General features: G+C 43.6%; 1 protein-coding gene across 3 annotated transcripts in view; it reads left to right on the top strand.

Annotated features, from left to right (window-relative positions):
- Nucleotides 1–14,958, top strand: part of ACSL5 (acyl-CoA synthetase long chain family member 5) — a 48,020-nt gene extending 33,062 nt beyond the window's left edge. For all 3 annotated transcript variants that reach the window (XM_079793781.1, XM_079793782.1, XM_079793780.1), the window contains 16 exons: nt 389–567; nt 1,618–1,650; nt 1,737–1,788; nt 2,544–2,617; nt 3,223–3,300; nt 4,500–4,634; nt 7,448–7,582; nt 8,033–8,128; nt 9,176–9,248; nt 9,494–9,582; nt 9,881–9,997; nt 11,819–11,962; nt 12,577–12,678; nt 13,379–13,450; nt 13,892–14,038; nt 14,695–14,958. In XM_079793781.1, the coding sequence (XP_079649907.1) occupies nt 389–567; nt 1,618–1,650; nt 1,737–1,788; nt 2,544–2,617; nt 3,223–3,300; nt 4,500–4,634; nt 7,448–7,582; nt 8,033–8,128; nt 9,176–9,248; nt 9,494–9,582; nt 9,881–9,997; nt 11,819–11,962; nt 12,577–12,678; nt 13,379–13,450; nt 13,892–14,032 (1,520 nt within the window). In that variant the 3' untranslated portion in view covers nt 14,033–14,038; nt 14,695–14,958. The remainder of the gene's footprint in view (nt 1–388; nt 568–1,617; nt 1,651–1,736; nt 1,789–2,543; nt 2,618–3,222; nt 3,301–4,499; nt 4,635–7,447; nt 7,583–8,032; nt 8,129–9,175; nt 9,249–9,493; nt 9,583–9,880; nt 9,998–11,818; nt 11,963–12,576; nt 12,679–13,378; nt 13,451–13,891; nt 14,039–14,694) is intronic.
- The last annotated feature ends 637 nt before the right edge of the window (nt 14,959–15,595 follow it).

The raw sequence follows: 15,595 nt of genomic DNA on the forward strand, positions 1-15,595 counted from the left end.
ATCATAAAATGCTTGTCTGACCACCATCTGCCCTTTCCTTTCCCTTCTATCCTCATTCTTCCTCCCCCAAATAAAACACATTGACAGGACCACACTTAAGCGATTCGAGAGTCGTCTGTGTTCTTAAGCAGAAGGAATTTTATGGCTTCTTTGGAGACTAAACTCAGTTGGCAGCACACATGGGAACTCTGCTTCTGCTTCAATTGTGCTCCTTTGTTATCAATGGAATGTTTTAGGTTTTACGCATTACCATCAGATTTGCAGACATAATCAATATCCTTTAGGGGACCCACTGGCTTTGAAATTCTCAAAAACCCCTTTCTCCTCACAAGGCATCAGGTACAGAGCAGAGCAGGAAGATGACCTTTGGCTCTGTTTCTGCTTTCAGCTGATATTGCCATGGTGATCTGTGATACACCCCAAAAGGCATCAGTCCTGTTAGAAAACGTGGAGAAGGGCCTCACTCCAGGCCTGAAACTGATCATCCTCATGAATCCCTTCGAGGATGACCTGAAGCAAAGAGGGGAGAAGATCGGAGTTGAGCTCTTAACCTTCTGGGATGCTGAGGTAATGGTCTGAAACACAACTCACAACTCCAAGGCTGGCCTGACGCCATGGGCACCTGGTGTCATCTACTTGGCCCGACATCTCAACAAGTGCGCAGGCTGTCGTTCCCCAGGGGTGGCAGGACAGGAGTAAATTAGACTTATGCTGTGAAGCTTTGAGAACAATTGCCTCAGGACAACTCAGAAACCATGCCAGGGGAGGAGAAAGGTCTGTGGCCAGCCTGCACAGAGTTCTAAGTAGAGGATTTATAAGTGCAATGGTTGGTGGTAGTTAAGGATATGGTCCTGGAACTAGGTGGGGCAAGCTATTCTGTATCTCCCTTTCCCCTTCTGTAAAATGAGGATAAAGCAGTCTCCATCTCACAGAGGTGTTAAAGAGTTAACTGAGTTAATCCTATATAATAAAAGGCTAATATGCAAATCGACCAAACGGCAGAATGACCGGTCGCTCTGATGTGCATTGACCACCAGGGGGCAGATGCTCAATGCAGGAGCTGCCCCCTGGTAATCAGTGTGCTCCCACAGTGGGAGTGCTGCTCAGCCAGAAGTCCTGAGCTGGGCTCATGGCTGGCAAGAGCAGTGGCACTGGCGGGAGCCTCCCCCGCCTTCGTGGCAGCACTAAGGATATCTGACTGATGGCTTAGGCCCGCTCCCTAGGGCTCCCAGACTGGAGAGGGTGAGGTTGGGCTGAGGGACCCCCACCTCCCGAGTGCACGAATTTTGTGCACCAGGCCTCTAGTAATTATATAAACTGCTCAGGAAAGTGACTGGTATGTAGTAAGCCTGGAAATGTAAACTAAACATATTATTCAAAAAGATTTAGCAATGGTCCTAGATGATTAAACCTATGTGTATGGTGGGAAGTTTAGACATTTAGGGTCTTCCTTCTTAAGGTTTTTAATCTAGACCTTATGCTTTTCCATAGGGCTTCTGAGCCTGACCCAAGATGAAATTTTGGTTATATTCCCATAGATGTATTCTCATGGAAAAGGGAGAGGGCTGTATTTGTCATGTGTCTATACAACTCAACTTATGTCTTTCTTTCTTGTAGAATATAGGCAAAGAGAATTTCAGAAAACCCGTGGTAAGTTTCTTCTGCCTAAATTTGAATCTTGCATATTCAACTCCCAAAGCTCACGGTAGACTAAGCCCTTGTGCTTTCTCCTCCAGCCTCCTGAACCAGAAGACCTGGGCATCGTCTGCTTTACCAGTGGGACCACAGGTCAGTGCCCATGAAGCTGTGCCAACACTTCAGGTCAGCCAAAAACATGGCTTGAATCACTGACCACTGGTAGGGCTCACCACCTAAGGCTTTTGAGTACAGATACCCAAATAGAAAACTGTAAGCATATGTAACTGGGAGGAGTTTACATGCTATGAATTTCAGGGGTCTTAAAGATGGCATCATAAAGTCGACCTTCTTCCCCAACCCACTACACTCTCAATTTGACACCACTAGAATGGCCATTCAATCAAGATAACCCAGAGATAGTTCTACACAGATCACTGTGCACCCCACCTCCTCCTGGCAGCTTCCTACCTATTAGAACTCTTACTAGCTTTTCATGTGGCCCATGAGGACCTACCGTTATATCCATTCCATCTGCCCAGTTTATAAAGTGATAGCTAGGTAACATTGTTAGATCTGAAGTCTTCAACATAAAAACAGCACAAGGGACAGGGAGGTTACTTGGATTTTTCTTTTCAACTGTGTTGCTATCTGAGCTATGGCTGTGCCCTGTGTGAGGGTAGAAGGCTGTCAGCAGTAGAATCTCTGGGAGCATTAACCATTCACAAACAGAGTGGTATACCTCTTGTACAAACACTCAGTCCGACATCCCCTAAGCCATCAGTCAGACAGGAGAAGCTCTCGCCTCTTTGGAATAGAACCAATTGAATGTCAGTTCTTATTTCAAAGCCAAAGGTTACCTATTGGCTACATAAAGGATCTTTCTCTCCACCTCTTTCTTCCTACAGGTGACCCCAAAGGAGCCATGCTAACCCATCAAAATGTTGTTTCAAATGCTTCAGCTTTCCTCAAATGTGTGGAGGTTAGTGGTCGCTTGAAAAAGAGGTCCTCATTAGAATGTGACTCTGTCATAAGATTTTAATCTTGAAGCTAGAGGAGGCAGAGAAGAAAAAAAAAAACACACAGGTTAAGGGCCTGAGTGTGGACAAACACGTGTGTATCTTTGCGTGGAGGGCTGTGCATTTTCAAGCAGTGGTCTTTGAGGATCCCTGCAGATCTCTACCCCAGCGCAGTCCAGGGCTCCTCTACCAGTTCTGCAGGGCACCCCCTGCATGCCTATATGGGGCACTCATGGAAGGAAATAGTTTAAAAAATTTTTTTTTAAATTTTAAATGAGATGTAACTGACGCCTAACATTATAACAGTTTCAGGTGTACAACATAATGATTCACTATTTATGTGTATTGCAAAATGATCCTTATAGTAAGTCTAGTTAACATCCACACCACACATAGTTACAAAATCTTTTTTCTTGTGACGAGAATTTCTAAGATCAACTCTCTCAGCAACTTTCGAATATACAATAGAGTATTATTAACTATAGTTAAGAGGGTAGTTCTTAAATCTCTTTGGGAAAGAAGGTTGGCATTAATCTGATTTTGTCTCCTCTCTCTTCCCAATCTGTAGGAAACCTTTGCACCCACCCCCGAGGATGTGAGCATATCCTACCTCCCCTTGGCTCACATGTTTGAGAGGGTTGTACAGGTGAGTACCCCACGGCCCTAGCAGATATGTGGGAAGGGAGTCCTGACTTGCTTAGTCCCACCTTTATTCCAAAGGCAGGTACCCAGCATTTACAGTGCTTTCTTTAAGGTAAAGGGCACTGACAGGGAGTGGGCCCAGCTAAGTCTAAATCCTGGCATTCCCCTACCTCCCTGTGGTGCCTTCCTCCGCTAAGTCTGTGTGTGTCCACTGGGGCTCAGCTTGCTTCCGCCTTCACACGGTGCCTGCGAGTCAAGCGAGGTCAGAGCCAGGAGCTTACCGTCGACCCTTCATTCTGACCTGGGATAAGAGATGTTTTTTTTCTTTTTAATTTTATTTTGGTTCCAAGTTTTTAAAATATCAAGGATTAGAGAAAAGGAAGTTCCTCACAGCAGGGCAGGGAAGAAGCATTTGATCCAGGTGAGATATCCAAGACAGGGTCGTTCAGGGTGGTGTGCCCTGGAGGAGGGCTGCCCTCTATGAGTGGACTCTGGGCTGTTCAGGCTGAAGCCGATTTGAGGACTGCAATCAATGCTGGTCTTTCAAAAGCACAGGTGGTGGTAGGAATGGGAAATCCTCTCTCTGATCCCCTGTGCAGTGGTCCTTTGGCTGTGAGCCCTATTCTTAAATATTTCTTAAATACTGTTGATGCATGAGATGATGAAGGAGATATCCAGTTCCTTGGACTAAAGTGCTGATATCTGATTCATAAAATATCGATTCTAATAAGCATCTTTTTTTTTTTTCAATCCTCACCTGAGGATATTTTTCCATTGGTTTTTAGAGAGAGTGGAAGGGGGAGAGAGAGAGAAACATTGATGTGAGAGAGACATATCCATCAATTGGTTGCCTTCGCACATGCCCCAACCAGGGCTGGGGATCAAGCCTGTGACCTAGGTACGTGCCCTTGACCACAATCAAACTCAGGACCCTTCAGCCCCCAGGCTGATGTTCTTTCTGCTGAGCCAAACCAGCAAGGGCTAATAAGCATCTTTTTTTTCAACATTTCTGAAATCGGGACAGTCTCACAATTATAGGACAGTCTCACAATTATGTTCTCGTTTAATTGGCAGTGTTTTTTCTTAGTGCCATAGACTAAGAGGCATCACAAGTGGCCAATCTCTTGTGACAGCCTCTTGAAGATGGGCCCCACCTGAAGGGGTCCTTTGGCTCTGAGCCCTTTTCTTCGGTCTTGGTTTCAGATTGTTGTGTACTCCTGTGGAGCCAGAGTTGGGTTCTTCCAGGGAGACATTCGGTTGCTGCCAGATGACATGAAGACGCTAAAGCCCACATTGTTTCCTGTGGTGCCTCGGCTCCTCAACAGGATCTATGATAAGGTACTGGCCTTGCTTCTGCCGGGCTGACCATGGGGTGAATGAATTGTCTGGCTCAGGCCTGACTGAGGCTCTTAGGGACTCTACGTTGGTAAGAATTTGTCCACTTGCACCATCGCCTCCCATTCCCTACAAACATCTACTTACAGCCACATTTATAAATGCAATTGTGAAAAAAAAAACACACCCTTTCCTCTGGGTGAGACCACTTAGACCTGATCTGGAGAAAGAGACTCTGATTTCATAGCACCTACCTACCTGCATTTTATCCTCACAAAAGCACATGAGGCCTATGCTTACCAATAATATCCCTAACTTAAAGGTGAAGAGACTGAGCTTCAAGGGTTTAATAACTTGCTCAGAGTCACTGCTAATTATGGGTTGGGCCAGAATCAAATTGTCACATAATTGTTTTATTTTATTTTTATTTTTTAAAATATATTTTTATTGATTTCAGAGAGGAATGGAGAGCGGGAGAGAGAGAGATAGAAACATCAGTGATGAGAAAGAATCATTGATCAGCTGCCTCCTGCACACCCCCTTCTGGGAATTGAGCCCGCAACCCGGTCATGTGCCCTTGACCGGAACTGAACCTGGGACCCTTGAGTCCACAGGCCAACACTCTATCCACTCAGCCAAACCGGCTAGAGCTGTCACATAATTATTTTAGCTCTCATTTATCAATGCTCTATTTTTCATTAGGGATTGCAAAATGGTGATTTTTCTAATTCAATCAGTTCTCTTTCTCATTAGCTACGATGCTCCAATAAGGGCACAACAAATATTTACTCTTTTATTTACCAATCTTCAGAACGCTGAATTGGTGCCCCAGTGATCTTTAAATCTGGCCAATGAGATTATTTTCTTTATAATATTAAGAACTGGTGATTTGCATATTTGTATGTTTAATCTATTTCACTCATTCTTCCCAGTGTTCAAATTTTCCTATTTTGGAAGTCAGGAGTCCCATTTTAGAAGTTGGGAGCCCCATCATGTTGCTCATATGTCCTTTGACAGGACACGAGTGGTTTTTAATAGCTTTGTTGATTCCTGGCATAAGATGTCTCAAGCTCATCTTGTATGATTCCTACTCAAGTCTTGGTTTAGTTGCTTTCTCCAAAGAGCTCTTAGAATTGGAATTTGAACCCAGGCAATATAATAACAGCACCCAGGTTCTTGACCTCATACTTCCATAGACATGAGAGCCTTAAGGAAATAACACAAAACCATTCTCCACATGTTTGGCCCCACCCCTCAGATCCTAGCACTCCCCTTCATGCTTGTGAATCTCACCAGGTGTTATCGTGGGGCTCTGGTTATAGGACAGGCAGCATGCTAGTACACAGATGATCCCTAGACATTGAGAGCCCTCATTTCTATCAGACTTGCTAACAATTCTAACAGCTCCTCATCATGCTATGGGATTGTTAGATTTGGTTGTTAGAATTTTTGTTCATTTGTTGGTTGGGCTTTTTTAAAATAATTTTTGAGAGAGAGTTATTTTACAATGTGGTATTAACACACAGTTCTCTTCCAGGACGTATTTTTAAAATGCAAGACTTTACTAGGGGGGGTAAGGGCATGTGCCAGGGAATGGGAGTGGCCAGGGGTAGGTCAATGGGGGAAAAAGAAGACATATGTAATACTATATGTAATGCTTTAAACAATAAAAATAAATAAATAAATGTATCTACATTTCCATTTAAAAAATGCAAGACTTTATTAGTGTGAGTCTAAATTCCAGCTCTTTGTCCATGATTTGTTAGGGGGAGTCTTATAAAAGTTGAGAAAAGATTTTTTTTTAAGGCTGAGAGAGGTGTCAGGAATAACATGATTCAGGCGGCATTTGAGTGTAGGTCTTGGAGAAAGCTGGTGAAATGTTGACAAAATAATGGTACAAGCATGAGTAGATACCCAGAGCCTAGAGCACAGTTAGTATTAGGGGTGGGGATAAGCAGCTCTGTTTGGCTGGAGGCCCAGACATGGGAGTGTAAATACAGAAGGTGGATGAGAGTCATCTTTGAATTTTGAACTGAAAAAGAACTTTGATTTCCTTGAACCTGACTTCCAGTAGGATATTGTCTCAAAAGCCAGAACACGGAGTCCAGGATGTAGTATTGTAAATATGGGCACTTACTTTGGGTTGAACTGGAGAAGCTCTCCTTGGGCAGGAGTGTGGTTGATGGATTATAGAGTCATGATGAAGCCAGAGTCAGGGAGACTAGGGAAAGCACGTGAACCTGGAAAACATTGTCCGCAGTAAGTCCACAGGTAAGAAATATCTAAGTAGAAAAGTCTGTTGGGCTTTGTGTGCTGTGGCTAAGGAAACTTCAGTTATAGAGAAAGTGGCATTTCTCTAAGTTTAGTGTATGGGACAGGGGGGGGGGGTGGCACGGTGGGCGGAAGGGTGAAAGGTGGTGCTTGTTTAAACAATCAGATTCCTGGGACCTTATTTGACACACTAAAGCAAAAACCCTCAGGGTGCTGCCCAGCGAGCTGGTTATTATCTAGTAGTCCCAAGTGACTTTGTAGATTGGTGCTGACCATCTTTTGAAGACATAATTATGTCAGTTGCCAAAGTTGTTTGCCAAGGTATCCGGAGGAACTGGAGCTCTGAATTAGATGTGGACATAATTCTTTGGGCTCTTCATTATTATGAGAGCTGCTTCCTTATATGTGGACATAATTCTTTGGGCTCTTCATTATTATGAGAGCTGCTTCCTTATAAAGCTAGATGGCAACATCTCTTGCTCACTGATGAGCTTTGGTGAGTGTCTCTCCTAGGTTTCCAACTAAAAGGAGTTATCACCCTGCAGGTTCAAAATTCAGCCAAGACGCCCTTGAAGAAGTTCATGTTGAAAATGGCTATTTCCAGTAAATTCGGTGAGGTGAAAAGGGGTATCATCAGACGTGACAGTTTGTGGGACAAGCTCATCTTTGGAAAGATCCAGGTAGGTTGATGGACAAGCATCTCTTTAACTGGAGATCCTTGCTTACTTTCTGTATTCACTCACCATGTGAGATCTCTCCTGGACAACCTTGTTTGTCACTAAAGGGAATTGGTCCAAGTTCAGAAAATGATTAGTATTTAGGTTCTAGCACTTTCTCATATATACTTTTAAGGTGGTCTGTTGAGATGATAAGTCATTTGAAGGGACCAAAATTACAAATTATAGGAGGAAATCTTAAAAATGCAGATCTGGTCCTAGCTATAGTGGATAGTGGTGACAATAATAGTTAACACTCTAAGTGCCTTCCCACAGTGCCAGGCCCTATTCTAAGTGCTTTGTAAATTACCAAGTTTAATTCTCCTAACAATAGTGGGTGGGTGGGTTGGACAATGGAGGAAAATGAAGCCAGGGGAAGAGGCTTCAGCGGGTGTTTTTGTTTCTACTGAACAGGACAGCCTGGGCGGGAAGGTGCGCATCATGGTCACTGGCGCTGCCCCCATCTCCTCTCCCGTCTTGGAGTTCCTCCGAGCGGCAATGGGATGTCCGGTAAGCCAAGCACCTTTGAAGATAGCTTATTTCACTTTTGCAACAAATAGGGCTGTTTAAATACAATTGAAAACACAACTGAAAAGTACCAAAGAGACCGTCACCCCCAAAAATCTCAAAATCAGGAGAAAATATCCGTCTAGTCACCTCTTATGCATATGGAAACCTACATAAAGGGCATCAGGGTTCTAACATACTTGTTAAACAGTGCCCTATTGATATTGTTCCTTGTCAAAAAAAGATCTACATTATTTAATGGTTTTGGAATAGTTTGGTTAATATACCTAAGTAACTAGTCTCCTATTGATGGACAAGAGTTACTTACCTTTCCTTTTTGCTGTTATAATCAATGAAGTGATAGGGATACCTGTTTATTCATCAGTATTGAATGCAATTATCAATTTGGGGACTAATCCTGGCAAGTAGGGATTATCAAACTTCCCTTTAGTAAGGTCGTGTTTTTGTGTGTGTGTTTTTATTCCTTTCTGCAAATAATACATGAGGCCTTATTTTCCCACATTTTTGACAGTGAAAGCCTTTGCCAATCATTTAAATCCTAGCCCATCAGATACATGAAAACCCTTATTAACACTGAGCATCCTTTTCTATCACTTATTGGCACCTGTATTTCTTCCATACATCATTCTATCACTTCCTTACAGAAAAATAGGCACAAGATAATTTGGTTCTCTTTCACATTGCTTTCTAAGAGTCCTTCAGATAGTAATAATATTCATTTTTGTTGTTTTAGAAATATTTTTTCTAGTCTTTTCTTCTATTGAAAAACTCTCATTTTCTCATCGACTTGAAATGCCACATTTCCCAAAGTACAGTATAAGTTTCCATACGTTGGTCTATTTCTGGATCTTTTGGGTTTTGAGTGAAGCCCTAAGTTGTGACGACTTAGCAGCTCAGGCGTGAACTCAAGGTATTATGACATGAAGTGACCTCCAATCCTCAGAGGCCTCGCTTTTCTCCTCTTTTAAAGCACGGCCAGCTCCTGCTTTATCTTGAGTCGGTCTCAAAGCCCTTCTCTGGTTTTCCCAGGTGTTTGAAGCTTATGGTCAAACAGAATGCACTGCTGGCTGTACATTTACATTACCCGGGGACTGGAAACCAGGTAGGTTCTCCGTCTGCTGGGCGGGAGGGGCAGTGATTGGGAGAAGGGTTCTAATTGAGCTTGGACTTACGGGTTTAGATGAATGTGGCAAAAGCCAACTTGAGTTTCGGTCCAGGCCTTCCTATCTTGGCAGATGACTTTTCAGTCTTTTTACTTTTAGAGTCGATCCGTAAGTATCTCTGAAATATTCCTGGAATGATCACCGTTTTACAGTTTCCCAGCTGACTCAGTGTGGTGTGTTCTAGGCCATGTCGGAGTTCCCCTGGCTTGCAATCATGTGAAGCTGGAAGATGTGCCAGACATGAACTACTTCTCAGTGAACGGTGAAGGAGAGGTGGGTGGGTTGCTCCCAGTAGTCATGGCAAGGCATTCGTGGTGGGGATGTTTGTATGAAGGAGAGCACACCATTGTGAGCAGGCGTGGATTAGATTCCTTTGAGATCTGGAGCAAGGCATTCGATGTTTCTGAACCTCACTTTCTTATCCCCCACACGGGATTACAATCGAGTGCTCTTCACATGGTAGTTGAAACCATAAGGTGATGTAAGGGTGGGAACAGGTGTTTGGTCAAGTACCCAGGTCTGGAGTAGTAGCCTCTGCCATTGTCATCACTTTGTACCTTCTTACGTGCAGATCTGCATCAAAGGCATCAACGTGTTCAAAGGATACCTGAAGGACCCCGAGAAGACGGCGGAAGCCCTGGACAAAGATGGCTGGCTTCACACAGGAGATATTGGTCGCTGGCTCCCGGTGGGTATTTCTTCAAAACTTTGGGGAGCATAGGCTGCAGAACTGGGGAGAACCACCTGCTTATCAACAAGTTGGGCAGAGATGTGAGTGGGATGATCAGCTCAGTTGGTGTGACTCCCGTGACAATGGAATAGATTTGCTTGCAGCTAAAGGAAAATTAGTTGACTTTTCCAGGAAAGGGGTGTAGTAGTCTGTGTTTTCTTTTTGTTATTTGTTTACTTTTATTGAGAAAGAAGTTGTGATTTGATAACTCCATGGGCTCACACCATTTGCCTTTTATAAGTTTCAAAGGGTTACATTCATTTCTTTCCACCTAATATGTAGAGACATCAAAACAAGGAGGCAAGATTTCTAAACGAGGCATATGCAGAGGTTAGGTCTTGCCTCTTGGTGACCTTCACTGCCTCTCTCTGTGGAATATATGGCTCCGTTTTTTTAAGCTTGCTAACAAACAAAGATAAGTAGTCTCTGCCAACCCCATCTGTTTTTCTAAGAAGAGAGAAAATAATTGCATAATTGTGATGGAGACTTAGGAGTCCTGTAGGGGATTTTCCAAGGACCCCTCTGGAAAGGTGCCTACTATGTGCTGGGGGAGTGGAGATGTAACCAGATCTAAACTCCTTTCTGGCTCAATAGTCTCAAGATTTAAGTGATAGTCACAGAACATTTGGTGAACACTCTGAGGACACTGGTTCTGGTGATGAATTTCATAGATTTGGGTCTAGTAGTATCGTGCTAACTTATCTGCTTCTGTATGAGTTCTCTGCTCTAATAGCATAAAATGTGGGCAATACATGCGTCCCCAAATTGGAGTTATAAAGGGCTTAGCCTTATTAATCAATTTCAGATAATGTCTGTTAGGCTGGATTGTTGGCTTATTTCTTGAGGCAGCCTTGTTGATGGTTCCAGGGCTAGTTCAGTCTACTGCCCTACTTAAGGTGTGATCATGTGGATTGTATTTAACACTTGTCCCAATTTTGCAATTCAAATCCCTAAGAGCCTAAGCTCCTCAGACCAATGAGCTCAGAGACATCAAATGACCCCTGGTGGCTGGGGAGAGAGCCCTCCAGGCCCTACTTCTGTATTAACAATTATTGACTTGTTGATTAGCATTAGCACAGTAGAGCTGTTTAGCTTGCTCCCAGATCTAACAGGAGGGATACAGTAAAAGGAGTCAAGGAGGGGGAGATCTAACTTATTCCAAATTCTCTTTTCTTTTCTTTTTTTTGTAATGTATTTTTATTGATTTCAGAAAAGAAGGGAGAGGGGGAGAGAGATAGAAACATCAATGATGACAAGGAATCATTGATTGGATGCTTCCTGCACACCCCCGATAGGGGATCGAGCCTGCAACCTGGGCATGTGCCCTTGGCCAGAATTGAACCTGGGACCCTTCAGTCCACAGGCCAACACTCTATCCACTGAGCCAAACCAGCTAGGGCACCAAATTCTTAATAAAAGATCCTTCCTTCCCTATCTCTGGGAGTGCTGGAAATGGAGTAGGTGGGCATTAAATTATTGGACATTTATGGTTACAAAATTTCTTTGGCAGATGAGACAACCATTTACACAACCCCAGCAGGTCCTGGGGGCTTTTTCTCAGGGTTCACATTGACCCTCCAAAGAGACACACAGTACAGACAGGTTCTTACTGGAAGCTGCTTCCCATCCCTTTCCTCAAAGCCAAGAATGAGAAGTGAAAGATGGCTCAAAAGTCTCCGGAGAAGCCAAGTTTAAAGAAGGACTTCACCAGCTTCTCCACAGACACCACCCACAGGGGGCTCAGAAACACTGACGCTGTCTTCTCTCTGTCTCGTATAGAATGGAACTCTGAAGATCACTGACCGTAAAAAGAACATTTTCAAGCTGGCCCAAGGAGAATACATCGCCCCCGAGAAGATAGAAAACGTGTACAGCAGGAGTGGACCAGTGCAGCAAATTTTTGTGCATGGGGAGAGCTTACGGGTAACCCGTTGTTTTAACGATAGCCCTTTCTAGGCACAGACCATGCTGATCCCGGTGGCTACAGGGATTCTGTTTCGGTGGTTTTAGGATGAGAAGGTATAAGCTTGTAGAACTAAAGAAATCAAGCCCCATTCCAAATCTCAAAATAAGGCAATATACTGTAGATGCAAATAATTTTTTTGAAACTAGGATGAATTCTGTAAACAAGTCTGTAGGATTGATAAACAGATATACTTAAAGGGTAGCCATTCAGTAAAAGGAGATCCAAGTGGAATAGAAGTCCCTTGGCACAAACTGTGTCATATACACAGGCTTAAACTTAGCTTTTGGAGAGTGGGGGAGGGTTGATATGGACAGGCCAGAGATGCTTTAAGGGTAATGTTGAAATACCACTTCCTTTTTAATCAATCAAATTTTTAGTAGAACATCTTTGTAAAGGGAAAATGGGATTCGAGTTCCAGGTGAGTTTGAGCTATCTAGTGAGGAAAGAGTAGGACACTAATTCTGCATCAGAGATCTTGGGAAATGTCTATTTCAAAGATATGACCCTGCCTTCATTAGCCACCGGGAAACCTCCAATAATAATTCTCACAGGCCTTGTTTTCTCTCCGCAGTCATCCTTAGTAGCAGTGGTGGTTCCTGACTCAGAAGTGCTCCCCACATTTGCAGCCAAACTTGGGGTTAAGGGCTCCTTTGAAGAACTGTGCCAAAACCAAGTAAGTCTTATGTAGCAAAACTTTATGCACCTCCCTGAGGCCCATGGTGGGAGAGGGGAGGCCCACCCATGAGTTCCCAGAGCCTTCTGTCTGGAAGAATAGGCTCTTCCTGAATCTGTGGCAGGTGGCTGAATCCTAAACACTGATTTTATTAGATTGGAAGATAGGATGGGGAGTTTAAAAATAACAAATACTATTCTTTTTATAGAAATACTAGAGGCCCAGTGCACAAAATTTGTGCATGGGGGGGGGGGTCCCTCAGCCCGGCCTGCACCCTCTCCAATCCGGGACCACTGGCTTCTAACCGCTCACCTGCCTGCCTGCCTGATCACCCCTAACCCCTCTGCCTGCTGGCCTGATCGCCCCTAACCGCCTCTGCCTCAGCCCTCACCACCATGGCTTTGTCCAGAAGATGTCCAGTCTACCCAGTCTAATTAGTATACTACCCTTTTATTAGTATAGATGTTCTTTGTGTGGGAGGGAATTGGAAAATAGAAAATTTAAAAATGCCCTTCAGAAAAAACCCCTTTACAATTCAGATTTCCCTTTTGAATAATATTAAGCATGAATTGTGCTTGTAAGTCCATATCCTGCTTATATCCCAACAAGCACTTGTAGGAATTTTGAGTCATTTCATGCTTAACCTTTCGTGTAGGCTTTTTCAAACAGCCATGCTTTAAGCCATGTTTCACATTCTTAGATTGTAAAGGAAGCCATTTTGGAAGACTTGCAGAAAATTGGGAAAGAAGGTGGCCTCAAGTCCTTTGAACAGGTATGTACTACGGATGTTCTCCTGGTCTCTCAAGTCATTCAGGAAGTTTTAAAGTTGCATTGATAATGGGGTTTAAATGTACAGTGTCCAAGAAAGTGGTCATAGATTTCAAATGTACAATTTCCCAGGAACTGGCTTTTAGAGTTTATGCCATGGACCCATCAACAATAAATGGCAGTGACCTTTTGTAATTATTTGTACAGTCACTTTTTTGCTATTCATTATTCATTCTCCCTTCTCCCCACTCATCTCTTTCCCAAATTATTAGTGTTTGAGAATGGGTATGTTACTGTTCTTTCTCTTTTACCACTTCCTCAACCCCATTTTTTTTTTATAAGGTGAAATATTCTGTAAGGTTCTTCACATAGCACTTAGAGGGCTCTGCAGAAAAATCCAAATCACTAATAAATGTGTATGTGTGTGCATGTTCTTCTCTTCCAGGTCAAAAGCATCTATCTTCACCCAGAGCCCTTTTCCATTGAAAACGGGCTCTTGACGCCAACATTGAAAGCAAAGCGTGGAGAGCTTTCCAAGTACTTTCAGACTGAAATCAACAGCCTGTATGAGAACATGCAGGAATAGGTTAAGGTACTGACGGCTGGAAGGGGCTCTGAGGTAGCCTGCCTTGTGGGAACATGGATTAAAAACTAGCCTTACATTCATTTTGTCTTTTCTTCTGTCTGTTGTTTTACCTACTAAATTATAACTATAGTTTTGGGGCTTTAAAAAACAGCATTGAGAGACTTATAATACAGCTTAGCTCCGGACTAAATAAATCTTGTCTTTCCCATCATAAATGTTGCGGACACTCAGGTTTTCAAGCTACTTTTATGAACATGCCTTTCTTCAAAGTCCTTTCGTAGTCTTTGTCCCTTCCTCACGATCTCCAGCCTGTGTAAGTGACCTTTTGTGACTTCTTTCAGTAAAACTGAACTGTCAACAGTCCCCACACAGGCTTTCCCATGCTCCGGAGACGCTTAAGTTCTGCAAAGCTGTTTCATAATTCGTTTTCTAACTACTCCACAAAAACCTTTAGAATTTTCAATCAAGTCTTGACCTACCACGGCTCTGAATCTGAAAGACGGATTTCTTCCATGTACTTAAGTTTGTCTGTACTGAAGATTTCCGAGCCTCTCTAGTTGTCTGACTTGGGAGAATGAAAAGTTGGGCCTATGACATGTCCGAAAGAATGTTCAGGTGTTATCTTCAGGGACATGACTGGTGACGAAATCTGTCCCTTACAGTTTGCTGCTGAGCTGGAAGCTGAGGGGGAAGGAGCTGGAACAATGTCAAGTGCACTTTCCAGTGGACGAAGTACAGCACCGAGTAAAAACCTCCTGAACTGGGAACACAGACCGGCCTGCGCAGCAGGCTTCTCCTCTGAGAGGAGATCCACTGGCCTCTTCCCCCGGGAACTCCAGCTCCTGCTCTGGTTCACCCCCAGAATGCGTTGCTTCCACTTGTAAAGTCTTTAAAGTAATAAACTATTGTGGATACTTACGTGGAGGTGTGTATTTCCTCACGGACCATGATGAGAATCAGCCTTAAACAAGGTCGACTTAAGATGCATGTGAGCTGGTGGCTCTCAAACGTGGCCGCCCACCAGAATTACCTGGGAGTTTAGAAAGATACCACACCTGGTGTTACCCAAGGATCTGATTGAAATGGTCTGGGACACAGCCTGGGCACTGGGATTTTTAAAAGGTGCGCAGGTGATTCTAGTATGCAACCAAGTTAACTACTGAAGGCAACTACTACACTGAGAGGACCAGGCCTTCTTACTCCATAGCTGCGGACAACAAAACAAGTGACAGTTGAGCCCTAACTCCAAACGAGCCCGATTTATGTTTTTTCCTTTACCGTCTTTGTCATACTCTAACCTTGAATGTTTCTTTCTGGCCTCTAACTGGAGTGAAAAGAATATTCCTGGTCCTTCTCTTTTTTTTTTTTTCCTTTTTAAATATATGTTTGATTTCTGAGAGGAAGGGAGAGGGAGGGATAGAAACATCAATGATGAGAGAGAAGCATTTCCCGGCTGCCTCCTGCACAGGTCAATGCTCAACCTCTGAGCCACACTGGCCCGGGCCGTTCCTGGTCTTTCTACACTCAGCTCAGAAAAGTTGAAGAAATGTCTAGTCTTCAGTC

The sequence above is a fragment of the Cnephaeus nilssonii genome (genome assembly GCF_951640355.1).
Source record: "Cnephaeus nilssonii genome assembly, chromosome: 16".
NCBI classification, from domain to species: Eukaryota; Metazoa; Chordata; class Mammalia; order Chiroptera; family Vespertilionidae; genus Cnephaeus; species Cnephaeus nilssonii.